The sequence below is a fragment of the Rhopalosiphum maidis genome, chromosome 1 (genome assembly GCF_003676215.2).
Source record: "Rhopalosiphum maidis isolate BTI-1 chromosome 1, ASM367621v3, whole genome shotgun sequence".
Lineage (NCBI taxonomy): Eukaryota > Metazoa > Arthropoda > Insecta > Hemiptera > Aphididae > Rhopalosiphum > Rhopalosiphum maidis.
In genome coordinates, this window is record NC_040877.1 from 85,433,088 (window position 1) to 85,452,028 (window position 18,941).

The 18,941-nt window shown below is 23.7% G+C and overlaps 1 protein-coding gene across 1 annotated transcript in view; it reads right to left on the reverse strand.

Annotated features, from left to right (window-relative positions):
- Nucleotides 1-18,941, reverse strand: part of LOC113556062 (protein O-mannosyl-transferase TMTC1-like) — a 99,034-nt gene that overhangs the window by 42,377 nt on the left and 37,716 nt on the right. The window contains exons 7-10 of the mRNA XM_026960785.2: nt 12,575-12,764; nt 9,828-9,949; nt 9,067-9,240; nt 8,633-8,746 (exon numbers count right to left, since the gene is read on the reverse strand). Of these exons, the coding sequence (XP_026816586.1) occupies nt 8,633-8,746; nt 9,067-9,240; nt 9,828-9,949; nt 12,575-12,764 (600 nt within the window). The remainder of the gene's footprint in view (nt 1-8,632; nt 8,747-9,066; nt 9,241-9,827; nt 9,950-12,574; nt 12,765-18,941) is intronic.

Consider the following 18,941-nt stretch of genomic DNA (forward strand, 5'->3'; position numbering starts at 1 on the left):
TATATCATTTTGAGTATGATATTGGTCCAAATTACATTTCTAAAGTAAAGTATAATTCCCGTAAACATTTTTATGACACGCACCAGGTGTCTTAAAAAGTATCATTGTAATATCAATATTATGCATGTTTCCAATAGTAGTTGCTGAAAAGTAAATAAAATTCAACTTATATTGAGGTTATTGCAACAGAAATAATGTTTAAAATTGTCTGTTTTAAATTGAAAAAGATTGATGTATGTAAGTAGACAAATGCTTTGCTTTTAATTACAGAATTGGTATTTAAGTATTTATTTTTGTTATGAAAATCAAAACGTTCAGTGAATTTTAACGCATTATTTATACTCTCCATCTTTATCTCTCTATTTTACGTGAATTATTAAATTAAAATTAAAGTGAGTTAACCAAATAATCGAAAATAAATTATATTGATTTAACAATAATAAGTGGTTTTTTGTGTATGAGTAAATAATAATTTGTCCCTAAAGTACTTCGATTTTCAACATAAATGGTGATTTTTGACACGAAAATTGGATCTAGTTTTTTCTATTAATAAATGTGATTAAAAGTCACAGTATTTTTTTTTTTTAAATATAATTGAGAAAAAAATTATTTTTACAATAAATTAATTTTTAATTTTTTTATAATTCATAAACAAATAACCACAATAACTATTAACTACATTCATTCGCTAAGTAAATGCATAACCATTTTCTATTTATGATATAATTTTAAAATTATTTCAACTCTTTTTTATAAATAATAGTAAAAAATTAATGAATGGTTAAAAAATCTTTAAATTTTAGTACAGGGTTCCTAATAAATAATTTATTTTTAAATTAAGAAATTTCAAAAATGTATTATTACAGTATATTTTTTAAAGACTTAAACTTAGAATTTTGTCAAAATTCGTGAAAATATCGTAAAATACAAGTTATTTTGTAGTTAGAAATTCATAAAATTTCTATTTATACCCAAGATTTGAAAACTAAATATAAAATCCTTTATAAGTTTTTCAATATATGTTTTACAAAATATAATCCTGCCAGAAAGCCAAATATAATATTTTATTAGCATATGAAGTTCACATTTTTATCACATTAGATATTCACTCTAGAACAGTGGTTCTCAACCTACTAGAGTCTAGTATGATGACTATTTTTATTAAACGAATTTTGTTTTTTGTTATAACTAAAAAATATAGTTTTAGTCTTTAGATACTTGACATTTTCACAAAATATTGTCATTTATTTTCATTATATGGTATGATTTTCAACATTTTTCTACTTATTTTAAGCTATTTTGATGGGTATGTCTAATTTTTATTGTTTTTTTTTTCACTTTTTTATATAAATATCAGTTAACAATAATTTAATTGGTCCAAATTTTTAATATATATTAAGATATTTTATACAAGTTTTTCTTATATCTATATAAACATATAAAATATATCTATGTACAATTTTTTTTGTATGTATTTGAAGTAAACGTTTTGATGAGATTACTAATTTAAACAATAAATAACAACATTAATTATTATGTTGAAATTTGAAAATGTATTAGTGAAAAATTAATAATTTTACATAATATTGTATAATTATGAATTTTACTATACGCAATGGCATTTATTATTTATTTTAAGATTAAATCTATTAATTTATATTATTAATCTATTTTTGTTATTGTACGGTATTTATAGTAAGTTAAAATGAAGTTTAGAGTTATATCAATTTTTATGATACAGTATAAATATATATTATTAAAATAATTAAATACTTCATTATCTAAGAAAAAAATATATCAACCTACCGTAACACTAAAATTAAAATAAATGGTTTTAATAGCTATACATATAAAAAAATTATATCATGAAATATACATAGTGATATCATAGTCTAACTGTTTCTGCTCAAAATTGATTTTTATAAACAATAATATATCATTGAATTCAAATTGAACATACCCATAATAATGATCCATTCAACACCTAATATCAGAGTTGCACCCATTTTCCTGCCTTTTTTTATATTAAATTTTTTTTACGATATTTCAATCAAGTATAAAAAATATTTCAATTTAAAAACGCTCATTCATCATATGCAAATTTAAATATCGTTAAATTGCCAATGCACAAACATATTTGTTGACATTAACATTAATTTTAATAATAGGTTAATTAATTTTAATATTAAAGCTAAACACAAAAAATTGGATATCCTTTTAATGGTAATTTGCTATATTTAATGAGAAACAAAAATACTGGCATGATAGTAAGAGATACACATCAGATATGTAACTTTGATTCTATAATTAAAGGTACTAAATACCGAATAATATGTAAGTATTAAAATATAAGCTAAAGCATAACTATAATGTTTTGTTTATACAAATAAACAATATTGTTCATCAATGTTTATCGCAGAAAAATTAAACATAAATTTAACATTATTAAGTTCAGAGAAATCTTTAACTGAAGTAATGATTTATATTAAACATTTTAATGTTATTAGGGAGCCTTTGTATTTTCGAAAGGTATTAAAATTAACATAACTATCAGCACTTATTATAGTATACTGGAACAAATTAGCAATATTTTCTATTTTATAAGTTTTAAAATGGCACTAGGTACTTTTTTTATCAGTATTAATTTTATTAAAATAAACAGTGCACAATAGTAATGGACTCTTTAGTATTAAAGTATATAAGAAAATTATTGAAAAAGTTTCACAATTTCAAACCTTCAATAATCAAGCAAGCTCTGTTTCTTTTGTTTTGTCGTTTTTATGGTCAGTTAACTACGAAGGGGAAAAAAACTTTTATATTGAAAGATAAGATAGTGATCTTTGATTGCAACTAAAAGCTGGTTTTTTCTCATACGCTTCTATTAAATAAACTAAAAAAACTTTTAAAAACGGAAGAATTTATTTAAAAAAACTTAATTTAAATAAATTAACTAATAATAATATATAAGCGTTTATTATGTGTTTACTGGTCGTTTTAAGTTAACAATCGACACTAAAAAAACATGCCAAATAAATAGTATTTGGAAAATGGATAAGATCCTTTATTTTTTTTTAAATAATTTTAATATATTATTATACGTATTGAGTGCAATAGTAACTAGATAATGAGATTTATGTAAGATATTTTAAATACTAATATAATGTATTTTACAGCACATTTATAGTAAATGTGACAAACATATTTTATATAATTACATTTTTTTCTTAATCTTAGTTAACATGTTCAAAGAAAAAATATCTTGCTGATAATATGTATGATAAAAACATTTGAGAACTAAATAATCCAGATTTTACAATTATGCACTACTTAATATTAAATATTCAAAGCTTTAAACTAAATAATTACAGATATTCATATATTTTTAAAATGGAAAATTTAAAGTTTTAATAAATGTTTACTGATTTATATATTATAGTTAGAGAATTGATCTTATAATTTATATTTTATATAAACTATAGTAACGAATTTCGAATACACATTAAATTTAAATATATAATATTATAATCTCAGAATTCATTAAATAATTTTTAAAAATAAATTTATAGTTATTGTTTTTTGTGTGTATATTAATGTATTATCAATGCAGGTAATCATTTCTACTAGTAAATTAGACATAATAAGAACGAAAATTTTCATATTAACTTTTATAAACATTAAATAAACAAATACTTCAAAGTGCCCAATGAATAATATGTCGGATTCTCTAAGAAAAATAAAACCATAGAAGAACCGTGACCACAGCTAGATAGTCGCCAATTGATTCTCGCGTGGGGGTCAAATTTTTGCATTATCTTATAACTTTTTTAATTAGCTAGGCAACTTCAAAGTTTTACTAAACTGTTAAGAATTGTCTTCGATCTAAACAGTAAAATAAAAACTAATTTCATTACACTTGTTTTAACAATTTTATAAAAAAAAACCAATACTTAAAAACTTTTTTTTTATTATTATAAAATTATATATTTATAATTATATAAACAGTATAAGAAATATTATGTATTATAATCAGAAATTTCTTAAAAAAAATAACTAAATATGAGTGCTATGGCATAATAAAAAATTGCTACATAACTGCCATAAACGCATACGCCTATAAGTTTATTATTTCTATTATTTTTAATATGAATATAATATGCTAATATTTTATTTAAAATTTTTTTTTTTTTAATTGGTGATTTATGTTATTGTGTAATATCTAAAATTTAACAATTAATTAAAATAATAAATAATGCACAATAACTATCTAATAATAATTGTGTATGATACAGAACAAACACGTTTTATTTATTGACTGCGCTATTAATTGTATTTAAGTTATTTAAGTCTTAAATGAGTTTTCATATTATAATCAGATACATGCAATCCAAAAATTAAATGAGAATATTAAATGCATTATAAAATATAAATATTGTGATTTATAAAAATATTCATATAATACAAATAGTAACAAAATTATAAGAAACTGTTGCATTTCATTAGAGTTGTGTTTAATATAATACATCTTTGTTAGTAATATAACTAGTTATAGAAATAAATCATTTGATTTGGTATCAGAACTTTCGAAATTAGTAATATTGTCAAGAATAAAATCATAATATACAAATTAAGTATATTTTAATTTTTTATCAAATCAATTATAATATAAATTGTACTATTTAAATATAAAATTATTTAATAAAGGATTTTAACGATCAAAATTATTTAGTTAATATAATAATTATAATATTATTACGGTAGAATTATTGTTATATAATATTATAGCCATAAAAAACCATAAAATTGTTTTATTATTCTTATTTATATAATGTTGTAACTTAGAAAAACAATATTACATAATTTTAAAAACGTATTATACTTGTTTATAGCTTATTATTAAACATTTATGATTAAAGGGAATACTTATAATCAAATATAAATTATGCGTATTTATTATTCTTTGATATTTGTTATTTTTGATGAATTGTATTTTAGTTAAATATTTACATTTAAAATTATTTGAATCAAAACACCCCATTATTTTTTTTAACTCCAATTATTATTTGTATACAATCATTTTGAAAAAATTATTGTGTTTGATTTATTTGCGGTTGAATATAAAGTAATAGACTGAGAAAGTTCTGTCCCTTTTCTTTGGAAAAATTGTTTTATATTGTTAGTATAAAATATGACTCAAGAGTGTCTACGGTCTTGTTACAATACTATAGAAGATGGAAAGTAGACTCTTGTGGCTGTAGAATGATACATGTTTCAGTGCATTATCTAAAGCCAAGAGACGAGTTTTCAGACGAAAAATATCATTCAATTTGTCAAACCGTTAAGGCAGAGTTGACATATCCATTTCAAAACTTACACAAGTGTAATATTATTATCGTTTAAAATTATTCCACACTTTTTTCCAACTCTACACTGGGGATCTTGTATATCTACCTGAAAATGGGATTTCACCTGATTTATTATAGCAGAGATGTTGACGAAGAAAATAAAACAACATAGAAAAATGAAAATTGGTCGTCATCTGGTATGAAACACATATTGGTTATTTTGTATTTGTATTTTCTATTACAGTTTCTAACAAATGCAAAAATTTCAATATCATTAGCTTTTAAATAAATAAACACTCACAAAAAAAAAAAAAATATATATGTCCAGATAGAAGTGATTTCTCATATACATCCTCTGCGTTATAATAATAGTAATAATTAATACTTAACAAAGGAAAGACCGTGTAACAATATATTTACAAAAACTCAAAGCTATATTTTTATAACTATTGATTATAGAATAGACTATTATATAATCAATGTCTTAACTATAAAGGTATTATATTTTCAATATATACATTATATTTAGAGTATTAAAAAAATTATATGTATATTGTTATTATTATTTTGATTAGTAATTGTAAATTAAATATACAGTGATGTAATAGATAAAGAATGAAACAATTATCAAAATATGTCGGACAAACATTCTCGATCGTTTTATGTTAATTTCTAAAGTTTTTTTTTGTATTTATAGCAGATAATAAAAATAATATTTAAATATTCACAATTTTTATGTTTTACTTATATATTATATTATACATTTATACCTCACAAAAAATAAATAATTATTTATATAATTTTATAAGGTTTTCATTAATTTTTATTCTTTAAAGTAATAATAATTATAATATCAGTGTTAGTGACTTATAATTTTATTTATTTCTTTTTTTTATTGATGGTAATTGTTTCTATAAATTATTTAAACGAACTTTTTTTTGGATAATTACTAAATAATATTTATTTGGTAACTGTTATTGATTAATCAAATATTTAACTCTCAAATATTAAACAAACAATACTACTAATATTTTTTTTTTTTTTTTTTTTTTTTTTTTTTTAATAAGTGGGATTTGTAATACATTTTCAAAATAAATTATAAATTAAAGTACCTCATTGTTTTATAAAATAATTGTTTAACACATAATGAGTATACAAGAGTCCAGTTATACAATATCAAGAGCAATTTACTTAGATTTTTTCGTAAAAAGAATTATCCAATCATATTTATATTCTGGTATATTATTTAATAACAACGCTACAAGAGGGTCAAAGCTAAAATTATTAAATTATTGAATTTTTTCTATTTTTTCTCCATAGTGGCATAGTATATTTCTAAAATTATATTAAAGTGTAAAATACAAAACTTTCGGTAAGAAAAGCGAAATTGATCTACTATTTTTTTCCATCTTATTGTATTAATAATTTAATTTGTTCTTGTCTATATTATTCAAAAATTTTTTTTTTATTATTATTATTCTAATGTTATTATACCTGTTAAACACTAAAGATTTTTACACATTTGGTGACATTATTAAGTTATGTAAAGAAACTTAATGCTTATTTGTGAAAAACCTTTGCACTGTATAGCTTAATGTTATATGTAAAGACTTAGACCGGATGGACGATAAGGAGATTGTTTGGCAACAGGAAATGAATACTCGTGTTAAGTTTACAGGAATGGTAGAGAGTACAGAATCATACTGCTCTTAATAGTGTTTTAAATATGTGTGTTGAAATATCTTACATAGTAGGTATTTAAAACAACATCAAGATGTTAATTTGCATGCAAATTACAAAACATGAAATAAATGAACGCATTTGTTTGAAAACCATCATCATCGAATTTCTCACGAACTCAATTTTTAGTTGTGATCATTGTGCGGAAACTAAAAACCCACATATTCTCTGCAATTCTTGGCAGTATTTAAAAATGTATCACGGAAGCTGAATGATGGTTGTTTAAATGCTGTGGCCCGAGGAGAATAAAATTCACGAAAACGAATGATTAAAAGCTTAAAAGTTTGTCAGACAACAATATAGAAAATATTGTTTTAGCCAGACAAATAAAATAGAATTACAACAAAATAGTTACTGACTATAAGCTTTACATTCAACTTTTATGCTTTCAATTGATGATAATTTATTTCAAAATTATTTTTGATATTTTTTTCAGAAACGCGCGTTTTTTGTTTTGAAAAACTTAAAAAAGTATTGTACGAAAATGAAAGGTTATAATGTATAAAACATAACATAAACATACTATCTTAATTATACAAAAATATATTTAATACCAAATTTAAAAACAAAAATTATTTTAAAAGTTTTATGTCTAGGATTTTAAATATTGTTTTTAATGTTTTAATCATCACTAATACATAACTGAAAACGTTCGTTAAAATAAATGTCGATAATAAAGCAACTTGTTTGAAAAAAATAAAATAATTATAATAAAGCCTAACAATTGAAACTATTAAACACAATGTAATCAAGCGTAGTGAAGCCACTATCAGTAAGAGAATAATATAAACAAAAACGTATAATTTATGCTTCAACGAAGTTTTCGTTATATCCCAATGGAGCTTATTTATATTTTAACATGTCACGCATAACAGCGGCAGTTTATCTTGCGCTTTGTGCACGTTTTAACCTTTAACAGAAAAACAAACAGTCCTCGGATCCCTCGTCATAAATATTGTCTACGCGCTGTTGGAGTATCTCCACAATAAAACTCGTTTTTTTAATACCCGACCGTCTTCGTGAAAAATAACCAAAGATAAAAACAGAAGGGATGCCGAGATATGGTTGTCTTTTACGTCTTGCAATAATAATTATTTTCCGGAAGACAAAAAAATGTTCGCATATATATACATACACACATTTTAAAAAATAGCTTGAGATACCCGCCTTCTTTGTGGCTTTGAAACTGCAACAACTTTTCATTTTTTAAGAGCAAAAGCACGTTTTGGAGATAGAGCGGTTTTAACACTAAACAACTAAAAAAACTAATACAGACGCCGCTGTCAGCATCCACAAAACGTCATAATCTAGAAGTGTTTATTGCTATACGAAATTATAATTTTCTTTTTTGTATTCTAAATTACTACAATCATATAATTATAATTTACAGAGAGCATAATTCGTCAGTACTCGCAATTTACAATTGTAATTAGTGTTCTCATTTAATTCTGGTAAAAGTTTTACGTGTATGTAGTGTGAAAAAATCATTGTACTTTATCTAACATTATTTATGATTTTTTTTTAGAGTAAATGCGTTTTTAAAATCTTACCTTAACGCCTCCCTGTAGTGATTTACAGCTGTCTGCGTGTCCCCTACGTCCCTTTGGTAATTCGCCCAGTTATAGTGCATTTTGGCATTGTGTGGCAAAGTCTTCAAACCGGCCCTAAAAAGTCACATCACTTAATATACTATGATACAATATATGAACCATAAGGGAATTTAAGATAAAATATGCATTAGGTACTATTGATTTTTTTACGATACATTTTAATTAAAAAAAAAATCTAATTTTAATTTATCAAAAAAAAAAAAAAAAAATATGAAATAACAAATATAAACTGTATTTTATCATAGGAAATAAAAAATAGTCTATAATGTAATATTTGAAAATTAATTACAACATCATACAATGAACAATTACAAAATAATATTCATCGAAAATTGATTCAATTTTAAATTTTAGTTATTTCTGCGTTAACTTACTTAATAATAGTCGGTCTAGACATCCAATCACTGTTCCTCAGTATGGTTCTAGCTACAAATATTAAGAGTGTGAAGCCCACAAAAAATTTCGTTGTTACTATCACCCACTTTGATGATTTTTTGTGATTCAAGAGCGTTTGAAGTCCATATACACACAACAAAATGAGTCCCATACTATAAATAAAATAAATACATTTTTAGTAGGTATATAGCTACTAAATCTACAAAAACCAAATTAATTAATCAATTTTAAAAAAACTTGAATTATGTTTTATATTAATTAAATTTATAAATTAACTCAATACAATTAGCAAGGTATATTAAGTTTAACATTAAAACGAAAAAATACAATATATATGAGTAGGTAGTTTTAAAAAAGCTGTGAAATAAATCATTTATCAGTTATCAATTATGTAGTTTAAATACTAATTATTAAAATTTAATAAATATACATTTTTTAAATTAAATATAAAAATTATTTTTATGTAAAATTTAAATGTAGTTACCTATAAGGCTATACATGTATAAATAATAGGAATAATACAAAATTTTTATTATTATTTATTCAATGTATTTTTATTTTAGATTATAATTATAGTGTTTGTTGAACTTTTATATTAATTAATAAATTAAACAAAACAATGGTGACATTTAAAAAGTGTTATATATTAATAGGTATATTGTTTCTTAATACAATATGATTATATGAATTAAATACAATGTAAAACACAAATAACATCTTACATTTTAAAAATATTTACCTGGGTATGTAAAGTACTCTTTCAGCCACAACGAACCCCACTGTCACTAGAAGATTGGAAGCAGGAATGTAAGGGATAATAAGTAAAAGAGCTGCCAAAACTTGAGGACTATGTTTTTGTGCCTGAAAATTAAAATACAATATTTCTTAATTATTTGCAATCAAAAAATTACATAATATTGTATACATTTATTAATACATTATACTTGTTATGCAATTTAAATTATATGATTTACATCATAGAATTATGATTAAATTTCAGCTTTTATGTGTGTAGTGTTAATATTTACACAAAATTATATTTGATAAAAATATTTATATAACATGGTACTATTGAGAAAGTATGATAGCTAAATTATTTGAAAAATATGATTATTATCAGGAATGGACAGTGAGAAGTTGGACGGAATAATAAATTAAGAAATCGTTATTGATATCCAGAACGAAAAATCTAAATAATATTATATACATAAATATTCTTTGCAACGAAGTTCTACCCAAGTCTATGATTTGATTAACTTATAATTATTTTTTGTTAACGCCATATATTTTATTGATTAAACCCATAAACATAAATCTAATAAAAATCTGGATGTGAGATAGAAATAAAAAGTATCGTGTATGACAAAATAAATAATATTAAACATTTTTTCACCAATGCAAAATGATTCAAATCGATTTAATATTTATGACGATATTAATTTAATATAATCTATTCAATTACAGCATACATGAGAGTTTCGGAAAGGTGAGAGCTAAATTCCATTAGAAGGTCGCGGTCTACGTGATACATGCAGTATTTTAGCCATATTAGACGTTATAATGGGTTAGTCTAAATAATATGTTTAGCTACAACAGCTATATAAATAATAATCCCGATTTCTTTCAATGTTTAAAGCAACAAGACAGATTTTTTATCATAATTATTATTTGGAGAACAAAATTAACGGAAGCAGTGTCGATGTACGTGCTCAGTGGGATAAATTACTAAATGCTTACAACAGCGGACGGATACAAGGGACGTTATTTTTTTCACGCAAACAATAACAATAAAAAAAAAACTCGAGGTTAGTGTTCCGTAAATTGAACTCGCGAATACAGCGTTTTATATTCCGCGTATATTTTCCCCTTTCCGTAAAAAAGACGGAATAATATTATAATTTTCTGCCAATGGGGAATTTTACGATGGAGCCTAAAATTATTTTATACATATTTGAACAGCGTAAAATTTCAACGCCAAATTACTACAGAAGTGGTTGGTTATAACCGTTGTTTTCGTGTGCATATACATGTAAGTCCACGGGGAATTCAAACGAAACCTGACGAAAGCCCACTATAACTGAATACCACGTCATATAGATTGAATATTATTGTCTAGAAGTGTGTCAATTGGTAGCAATGAACTATTACGTTAGTTTGATATATTATAGGTATTTACGTTCCGCAATCTTTTAATACATATCCAAGTATAATGAAAACAACGAAAATTATGAAATAAACTCATAGGTAGTTATTAAAATAGCACCATGGTTCATATGTATATATGAACACTTAACAGTGTTATATGTATTAATAATAGGAAATAATGAATCAACGTATTTTGCATTGCATACATCGTATTACATTATTATACATCATCAAATTAAAATCGTATGGTAAAGATAATCTAGTTTTTTCTTACTCTGAGCGACTTCCGTGTACGCTTGACTATGTATATACGCTTAATTTAACGTTCTTCATCCGTTGACCTATTTTGGCGTTTATCTTTGCCAAAATATTTCAACCAAATGTTAACGAGCTCACCAGGTCGACCTTTCCCGCTTATCATTAAATGCCTCCCCGAATTGATTGTGCATAAAATTCCGGTATCCGTTTTGAATTAAACTAACATTTACCCACCGCCAACTCCGCTAAAATGAAAACAGGAACCCGAAAATGTATTGGTATCGGGTTGAAGTTGGTCATATGAGTAGAGAGGGTAAGCATACCGGTCCAAAGACGCAGGTTTAAGGACGGAAAACATAACTCATGAAAGTCCACCTTCCGAATTCCTGTTAGCACTATAGAGTGTCGCATACAAAATCTCCCTACATTAATTATGGCCATTTAGTTGGTTACATTATCTCAACGTAACGTTATTATGTTAGTTTCATACTTTTGTCATGAAAAATATCATATTAAATTTAAACAGTTGAGTATTTATTTTTCTAATGAATTTGAAATGTTTTAAATATAAAATGATATTTATCATTTGTATCTTATGATACTCATAATTTTTAAATGTTTATACTATTTATACTATTTATTAAAATATGATAAACTTTAAATTTCTAAAAAAAATATTGTTCAATTAATATTCCTACAACATCAAAAGTTGTTTTTAATCATTTTCAAGCTTTTTTTAACGGTCATTCAACTATTTATATTTGTATCCATTCCATGGATAAAGAAACAGTCAACAATGAGTGTGTTTGTGAAGTTTTTTGTTTATAAACTTGATCATGTTAAAAACTCACATCATAAATTATAAAATGCGTTAGGAAAAAATATATTACAATAATAGTAAAATGCAAGTTAATAAAACAATAGTAATAGTAAAGTTTTAAAATGAATCTTTAGAAATTCAATAGACACAAATGTAGAATGTTACTATAATGTTAGTATTTACAACGAAAAATATAATATTTTGATGAATAATAAACATATAAATATAATTTTATTGGTAGAGTGAACAACTGAACAACTTACGTCCATGTCGGATAATATCTTGCACATAGTCCACAGCAAAAATGCTGCAGCTACACATGTTCCGATGTTTCTGATATCGTTCAGAGACATGACCAATGGTAATGAATTCATTTGCCAGTCGTGACTCAATGCCGACGGACATAACATTAGCCACAGGTTGAATGCAGCAACATAACTATAGCTGAGGAATCTAGAAAATAATTTTTTTTATCAATTTAGTATATAGGTAAATTACTTGTGATCAATTACATTTAATTAAATTAAACCTAATAATTAATGAAATGTATTATACTAATTTAAATAATTATTGTTGAATATATAATAAATATATTGATAATTAAACAAACATTTTTAATAAAATATAAAACAAAGGAAATAACGATTAAGTAACTTTCAATTGTGTATGTTATATGTTGGTATATCTTTTATATTAGTATTAGGTAATAATAAAAATAAAATTATACTATATTTTTTCGATTCTGAACGTGGTGATGAATGTATTGATTTTACAATGATATGTGTTTTTTATTTTTTTATTTTTGTGTCTTTCATCACGTTTTGGAATAGTAATAATGCTTTGATTTTTGACTTCAGCCCCTCTTTGAATAGGAAAATTTATCGAATTGGTACTTTGGGGGGGGGGTCAAGAGTAAAAAATTTCCAGTAGTTTTCAAAAGCGCCGGGAAAAACCCTGAAAAAATAATGGAAAAAAGACATTTTTTAAGCATAACCACTTTTTGACAAAATCGATTTTTTGATTTTGCTATGTCTCAAAAACGAATCATTGTAAATACTTGAAATTTTCACCAAATGTTTATAATAATGTTATCTATTTACGACTAAATTTTCAAAATATTTAGAATTTTTATAAACTATTTATAGACATTGAAATTTTCAATTTTTTTTCTTGAAATGTCGATGAAAAATTTGGCTATCCAAAAAATCTTTAAAATTTAAAACAAAGTTTATTATAAGTTGTACTTATTGTAGTAAAAAAAAAATCAAAAATCGTTAGTCACAATTTTTGTTTATAACCATTTAAGGTTCGAATGTTTACGAAATATATCAAAACCACGAAAATTTGCAAAGAATTTTGAAGTTGAAAATTCATAAAATTTTTGTGATTTATACTTAAGGTTCAAAAATCCAATATAATGTTATCCATATGTTTTCCTTCAAATAACTGTAAAAAAAAGTTCCCGCATCAATATAGAAAACATTTGAGCGTATGAAATTTAATTTTTTACATAATCGCGTAAAATAACGATATATTACAATTTAAATATAGGTAATAATATAATATATCCAACTAATTATCATTGACTGAAAAATCATCTTCGTTCAGAATCATTTTTCGTATGCAATAATACCCGTCATTGCATTCAAATTTAACACATCCATTATAGTGACCAATGACCTACGCTCCATCTCTACTATACAGCAGAGCGATACCCACTTGCCATTTTCTCTTCTCATTTGAACATTAGCTGTTGTTTTAAAGTGCTTTCACAATATTATTTGAGTTTTATTAGATATACCAAGGATTTATCAAATGTTTTAGTGGAAATACGGAATCAATGATCGCTTCAATCTCTATCATCTAAGATTATTGTTAAATTAATAAGAAACAAACATATTGATGATTATAACTAATTATCTGGAAATGATTCAATTTGGCACAAACAAAGAGTACATGTTAGTTTATAATATGTAATATTCAATAGTAAATAAAATATATAGACAATATTTATAAATATATAATACTTATATATTTAAGGATTTTGTGTAACATTATAGGATTTGAAGCTTATGTTAAAATGTTCAAGTAGATGTTAAGAAGTTAATAATTATTATATTATAGTTTAACATATTTATAGGTAATTAATAATAATATTGAATCAGGAATTTTTATGAAAATACTAATTATTAGTTTTTAATATTGTAAGGTTGTGGGTGATAATATATATGATTTACGTTATGAATTAAGGATTCATAATTTTAAATATTCTATACTACATATAATATAATACACCTTGCTTAATTTTTTTATAAAAAAACAAGGTCCTTTTTGTATTTTTATTTATTACGGTGTATTCACAATACACCATTTTAAATATTACTTTAAAACTTCATTCGGAAGTATGTATTTAGTAGTTATTATTCGGGATGCATAACATTTGAAATAACCGCAAGAAAACATGTAAAACCGGGATCGTTAAAATGACGTATTTTTCACCGCTCTACAGAGAGCAGAATTTTGTTTCTCTTGATTTTGCTACCTTTTTTTTTTAATGTTACTTGTATTTACCGATATTTGAAACACGTACAGCTGGGTAAGTAAATTTGGTGAGGTCTAGGGGGGACATTCAAACCTTAGAAATACTCTTGGCAGCAATCCCTAGAGAATATATACGAAAGTCCACAAATCACAATGACTTTTTTTTTCTAGTACACTTTAATATGAACAGTATTGCGAATAAATTAAAAAACCACGTTATGAACAATTATTTTACATAAATCATTACGTTAATTCTAAATTCTTACAAAATATATGTTGTACATTCAATAATAATTCATGTCCATTATTAATATATTTGATCATCTGAAGTATTTGCGGATTGACAATCTCTGTGAATTATACGTATATAAATTATAATTAATTTTATTACATAATTATATGAAAATATTAAATACAGAAACATAAAATTACTGGGGTAATAGGTATGTGATCTCCCACAATTGCAAAAGCGAAACGTTACGCTACTGAGCATTAATATAATTAATTCGCATAAAAAATTAAAAACTATTGTCATTTCGGTCCCTCTATAAAATTAATATTGCGATTTTTTATTTTACATAAAATAACTAAGGATAATTCTTTCAATAGATGTGATATTGAATTAAAATGAACACGGTCACATGAAACAAGGTTAGTATTAAATTCCAGTTAAAATGCGTAGAGTTTAAAACATTTTATAACTGTATAAACCAGGCTGCGGTGAAAATTGTCAGCTAACTCTTATATTGCAAGTATAGTTTAAACCACAATGATTTTAAAACGACTTTCCGATACGTTGTATAGGATACTTTTGTAGTGATCCACATCTCCCGATTGAATGTAATAGGATTAAAAGCAATAATTGAAAACAATCTTTTACGATTCCTCTTTTGTTTCAAATAAGATTAATGGCTTTTAATACTCAAGTTTTTGAAAAATAACATCTGAGGCCTGTTTTGTTAATACTTTGATAGTAATCAATACCAAACATTAAATAAAAACCTATAAATTATAATCATATTTTACGGACAAATATGATTGTTATATTTCGATGTATTTCTCACTTTAGAATACCCTATAAAATTATCAACAGATATTTGAAAACCATTCCAGAAGTATTTCAATAATAATAAAATGTATATAGATTTCAGAAGAAAAAAAATAAATGGAATTTTTAAAACGTGGGTATTCGAAAGGGTAGTGTAAATTACTGTAAAGGAACCACATGGTAAAGCAAAATAAAAAAATAATAGTAATAACGAATTTACGCAGTTGATGTGGTATGGTGATGATGCTCTATCACTTAATAATTACGGTCGTAAAATGTTTTGAAAAAATAAATGATTTGATAAATTCTTTCAAAAAAAAAAAAAAAAATGCTTTTCCATCGTTATATTGTTATATTAAATCACGCATCTATATTATATATACAATAGACCTTGTGGTAGTGAATTATAGAATTTTATTCATTGTGTCATTGCTACATTAAACGTTACTATAGTGATATTTAAATTGGTCACCATATCCATATCCAACGTATACATTCTTATCATACGGCTCAAGCTTTACTTATTTTTTGTACAAAAATGTCTCTTATTCGTCCCCCACTATCAATTCTTTGAATATCCTTAATTTTAAACAAACAAAACAAATACTATCTCACTCTATCTAAAAGACTTGGCAGTCATCCCCTTGGACTGAGCCCAAGAAACTCTGAATGCCTAAAAGTCATTAAACTATGTTTTTGTCATTTCTTAAATTAAGTATTGACTGATACTTTAGAGATATCATAAAAGTATATTGAAGTAAATTACATATTTTAATTATCCTATAATATTAGCAATATATTTTTCAAATTTTTTTAGACAACGTAGGCGGAAATAAATTTCTATTTAAAATTAAATCAGTATTTAATTTATATGCACGAACACACAATTAAATTAATAATATATATATATTCCATGTGAAGTATTTACATTATAATCATAGTATTATTATTATTTTATTTCTTAAAAACAATCTAGATCAATATAAAAAATGTAATACAAAGGAATTTATTTATATTCTTTATGGTAGAGTGTGACTGATTTAGGTCAAAGTTAAACAAGAAGTAAAACTATCTCATTAAATCATATACAAATATAAATTATACCTATTGGTATATGCTGTGTGCAATCACTTATAACTATAACACAAATTAAAATTGACCAATACTAAACCAACTTTATAATAAAATTGAAATATTTTTATAAGTATGGTCCAGGAGTTAAAAAGTTATTATACTTAACGGTTTATGAACAACAAATCTCAACGAATTTTAAACAAATATATGTATAATAAATAAATTAAATATGTCAAAAATGGTTATCTATATAATATTCTACGTACATAATAAATTGTCACTTGCAAAGAACATTTTTAGTGTATTCAACAATTATAATAAATTACGCATGTAATATTCTATGAATAAAATATTAACAAAAACTTCTGTAGTAAATTCAAAGTTTAAATGTTATTTACTGAATGTATACGATAATGATTTTAAAATGATTTTTGTACTGTTGAGATAATATTATGATATTTTACAACATAATAATTTTCTTATGTCTTATATTGCTAGTAAATATAATATTTACCTCAACATACTTCTTCCTTAATAACAGTTTTAAATTAGTTTCTTCGCATGCAATTATTGTTAATTGCAAAAATAGTCAGTCTTGGATTTTACAAAAATTATTTACTAATTCCTGAGGAATACATTTCTAAAAAGCATTCACATAATATGGCCCGTGTAGAAATTTGACGTTCAATAAAAAAAAATACTGTTTTTAATATTTCAAGGGTTTAACGAAAATATGGGCATTTTATTTATTTAAATTTTAAAATCATTTATATATCATCATATATACAAATATAAATTAGTTTGTTTAGTTTTATATTAAAGTGTATTTTCAATAGTCTTGTAAAAATCAAGGTGATAATAAATGTAGATACCTAACTATAATATCAGCCTATGCTCTATATCCATTTCATTAACTTAGTTGAATAATATAATAGTGTTTAGTTTCTCCTAAAGTTGGTTTAAAATCGTATTTTGAATATAATTTAAGTCGCATAATAATGCATATACAATACTAATAACAATATATAAGTTTACATTTCTAATCATGATATTTCAAAACTTTGACGATAAATAATAAAGCAATGTGAATTTAGTTAAAAGTAATCGTAGTGAGTATACATAATATTATTTTAACTTAGATTAATAATTGTGTACATTTAAAATGAATCAACTTTAATAATATTGTTAGTAATAAATAGGATATTATACATTTTAAATTACTCATTAAAATAAACATCTTCACTAGAAAACAATTTTTTTTTTTATTTATAATTTTTTTGTTTTAACAAATATTTTGTTTTTACAAGGTTTTTAACAAAAAAAAAACATATTGATATTCAAACATTAAAATATATCAAAAATTTGAATATTCGCAATATTCAGTAAAAATAAAATAAAAGCAGCATATACTAAAATATGTCATATGCGAAAGCTTATGACTTATTTTTAATAATAATAATAACAACTATCTAACTATCTAATAATTATACAATTATTCGGTATTAAAAGAATACAATATAATAAAAATTAATATCAATTAAATTTATATTTGTTTTTGTATATAAACTCATGTTAACTTAAGTTCATAAATAATAGTAGAGTCTGTGAAACAAGATTATTTAATTAACTATAATCAAATATTTGTAGATTAGTTTATTTATTAATTTATTACAACATATTAAAATTATTAATTTAAAAAAATATATAAATGTTTGTATTTATTCAATCTAATTAATTGTTTAAACCGAAAAAAAAAATCATTAACCATACGGGGAAATAATCTCTTGAAATAACATACCAATTGGTCGCTAACTTTTTTAATATCAGCTGAATCAAATTTAATGTAAAGGTGGTTTGTTGTTTCAATCGAGTGGTATAATTTAGTAGTTAACTATAGTTTGTGGAGTATTAGTAATTAAATACGAATCAAGTGGTATGACTAAGGTCAGGGGGTTTTAGATAAGTTT